Here is a 3780-nt window from a genome sequence, read left to right on the forward strand (position 1 = left end):
TCCACAGGGGTACAGATGGTGTCTGTGGCTTTGGGAATCCTGGGCCTCATCGCTGCCATCGTCACATGTGTCCTCCCCAGCTGGAAGGTTTCCTCCTTCACTGGACAAAACATCATCACAGCACAGGTATGTACACACACACACACACACACACACACACACACACACACACACACACCATGAAACTATGAGACACACCAGAGATAAAAACACAAACACACGGTGCAGTTAGATGTAGGTGTGTGTGTGTGTGTAGATGGAGTAAATATTACTCACACTGAAGCTCTGCAGCTCTGTACACGTCTGAGCTCCATGTGGTTTTCAATACACCTGTACATTACAGCTCAGGTGTGCTTCGCTCAAGTGACTCGTGTGTTGAATTGGTTCAGGTGAGTCATTAGCTGAAACAGCTGAGGTGAATCAGGCTGGTTGATTGGTTTAGATAGTGGGTTGGGTTAAAATTGGCTGATGTTAATCATGTGTGTAAAATTAGCTCAGGTGAATCAAGTGTATGAGGTCATTTCAGGTGAATCAGGTGTGTATAATGTACAATTAACTTATAAATTAGGTGATATGAATCAGATGTGTTAAATGAGCTCAGTTAAATGAAGTGAAATCAGAGTGAAAATAATCAAACTGAAAAAATTATGTAAAACCAAATGAGCAAATCATGAATCATATAAAAACAAAACTATTGAACTATGAATCATCTCATCTCATTATCTGTAGCCGCTTTATCCTGTTCTACAGGGTCGCAGGCGAGCTGGAGCCTATCCCAGCTGACTACGGGCGAAAGGCGGGGTTCACCCTGGACAAGTCGCCAGGTCATCACAGGGCTGACACATAGACACAGACAACCATTCACACTCACATTCACACCTACGCTCAATTTAGAGTCACCAGTTAACCTAACCTGCATGTCTTTGGACTGTGGGGGAAACCGGAGCACCCGGAGGAAACCCACGCGGACACGGGGAGAACATGCAAACTCCACACAGAAAGGCCCTCGCCGGCCACGGGGCTTGAACCCGGACCTTCTTGCTGTGAGGCGACAGCGCTAACCACTACACCACCGTGCCGCCCACTATGAATCATGTAACACGATTTTAAAATAAAAGAATCATGTAGAAAATCATGTTAACAAAAATATTCATGAATCATATAACATTTGAATATAAGTGAATTACAAATAATATGAATTATGATGAATTATGAATCACCTACTGCTGTGGTGGAGAGTCCAGTCTGCAAAAATAGAGTGATAACCCATCCACTGTGTGTGTGTGTGTGTGTGTGTGTGCAGGTGCAGCAGGAAGGCCTGTGGATGGAGTGTGTGTTCCAGAGCACGGGCCAGCAGCAGTGTAAATCCTACGACTCACTACTGATCCTGGGCTCAGACATCCAGGCGGCTCGTGCCATGATCATCGTGTGCTGTATGGTGTCGGCGATCTCCCTGCTGGTGCTGTTTGCTGGTGCAGAGTTCACCACGTGTGTCGAAAACGAGGACGCCAAGCCAAAGATCTGCCTGGTGGCGGGCGTGGGCATGCTTATCGCTGGCCTGCTGCTCATCATCCCCGTCAGCTGGACGGCCCACAACATCGTGAGAAACTTCAACAACCAGCTGATAAACCCAGCCAACCGCAGAGAGCTCGGTCCATGCATCTTCATCGGCTGGGCCGGAGGAGTGCTCCTCCTGCTGGGTGGAGGACTGCTGTGCTGCTTCAGCCGTCCGCGATCCAGAGGCTCTGGAGGCACCGCCAAGTACTACAGCAATGGCGCCTCAGCTCCGTCTACAAACTATGTCTAGACATGACGATGATCGACAGATGTGTAATTGATGCCTCAAAAATTAAACATTTCAACTTGGGGTGTGACAGTATGTTGGTTTAAAAAACCATTATTCATAAATGTCATAATACAAAGGGGTGGGGCTTTCAGAATTGGAACTGTAAACAAGGAAATATCAAAAAAGAAATTCCAATCATCGCTAACAGTGAGATCATGTAAAATAGTCAGACGGTTAATATTACACTGCATGTTTATAGATAATTGCATCATAAATATGATTTTTTTAAAAATAGAATGCATGAATTTTCACTTTTTAAAGATCACATGACAAATGAAACAAAGAAAAAGTAAATCTAAAGTCAGTTAAAACCATGATATGCCTCCAACTCACCCCCCCAAAAATATCTAGTCGTATGAAATTTAACATCCATTAGCTCCACCCCTAGTTTTACTCATTTAAATATGGGTGGGGCTTCTTTAACAATGAAATTTGGTGTGCATGTTCATGAATGTGTTTAAATCTCAAAACTCAGTCTATAAATAAAATGTTTTTCAGGATGATGAAAAAATACAACAATGTTTATTATTATTATTATTATTATTATTATTATTATTATTACAGGTAGTCGTCGACTTACGACTGCGTTTGGTTGCGACTGACCGGTCGTAAACCGATCTGGTCATAAGTCGGCCTATGTTAAATGAATGTAAGTATATTGTGATGTGTAATGATATTGTAATCATCTTAAAGTCTTATTTTATCAACATTTTCTTATTTCATTACCTTGGCTCATTATTTGGTTTAAGTCAAACACTGCGTACTACACTGCGTACAGTACAATTCGTTTAATATGTGCAAAACAAAAAATACGAAATACAGGTGTGAAAAATAGAAAACATTTTAGTTTGAAACATACCAAAATACAAATGTAAAACATAGCAAAATACAAAATTTAGTGACCGCTGGCATCACTGGTGCTTGGCTGTGGGTCGTCTACAGTACGTCATCATCAGCTGTTGCAGCACTCGGGCTGGTGGGAGGATTTGCTCGTTTCATAAACCAGGAGCTGGGGCGGAAACTGTATGACGGAGCATGAGAGAGACTGCGTGTGTGCCAGGAGCTGGGGCGGAAACTGTCGTACGCGGCGAGAGGCTGCCAGGAGCTGGGGCGGAAACTGTCGTATGCTCAGCTAGCTCAGCTGGGAAACACTTGCCAGTCATAACCAGACGGTCATAAAGTCGATTGGTCGTAAGCCGCATAAGTCGCAAGTCGACAACTACCTGTATTATTATTGCAAATTGCTGCTGCCATGAAGAAACCGCTATAAATCTGAGGAATAATGTCATGTTTCAGCATTTTTTTAATGATGCACTGAGAACGGCAAGATTTTTTCATAACAGCAACAAAATAATGTATTTTATAACTTACAGCTTCATTAGGAATCTTTAACTCGGTGATGCTTCGGGGAAATCCGTCCTTTAGAGCAGCGAAAGATGAAAAGCTTTTTAGGCCCATGTGACCAAATACAGGTGATTAGCTGTGTATAATGTTGCTTCTCTAAAGTTAATTGGCAAAACTGTAACATCATGTCTTTTTGCTTTTGTTTTATTAAAATTAACATTCCTAATTTTTGGATTATATTTCATGTGTTAATTTGGAGTTTTGAGTCTGTTGTTATTTTTTATAATAAAGTTTAGAAAAAGAAACAAGGAAGAAACAGAGGGAAGAGACAGAACAAGAAAGACATAAGACTTTGTTTAAGTGTAATATATATATATATATATATATATATATATATATATATATAAATATATACAGTGGCGCTTGAAAGTTTGTGAACCCTTTAGAATTTTCTATATTTCTGCATAAATATGACCTAAAACATCATCAGATTTTCACACAAGTCCTAAAAGTAGATAAAGAGAACCCAGTTAAACAAATGAGACAAAAATATTATACTTTGTCATTTATTTATTGAGGAAAATGACCCA

At 40.9% G+C, this 3780-nt stretch overlaps 1 protein-coding gene across 1 annotated transcript in view; it reads left to right on the forward strand.

Annotated features, from left to right (window-relative positions):
• The window catches only part of cldni (claudin i), an 8474-nt gene extending 5058 nt beyond the window's left edge, over positions 1-3416 (forward strand). Inside the window, exons 2-3 of the mRNA XM_060902263.1 lie at positions 1-126; positions 1304-3416. The exon at positions 1-126 is cut by the window's left edge and continues 7 nt beyond it. Coding sequence (XP_060758246.1) covers positions 1-126; positions 1304-1807 — 630 coding nt within the window. The 3' untranslated portion in view covers positions 1808-3416. The remainder of the gene's footprint in view (positions 127-1303) is intronic.
• Positions 3417-3780: the final 364 nt, after the last annotated feature.

The sequence above is a fragment of the Neoarius graeffei genome, chromosome 20, assembly GCF_027579695.1.
Source record: "Neoarius graeffei isolate fNeoGra1 chromosome 20, fNeoGra1.pri, whole genome shotgun sequence".
Classification (NCBI taxonomy): domain Eukaryota; kingdom Metazoa; phylum Chordata; class Actinopteri; order Siluriformes; family Ariidae; genus Neoarius; species Neoarius graeffei.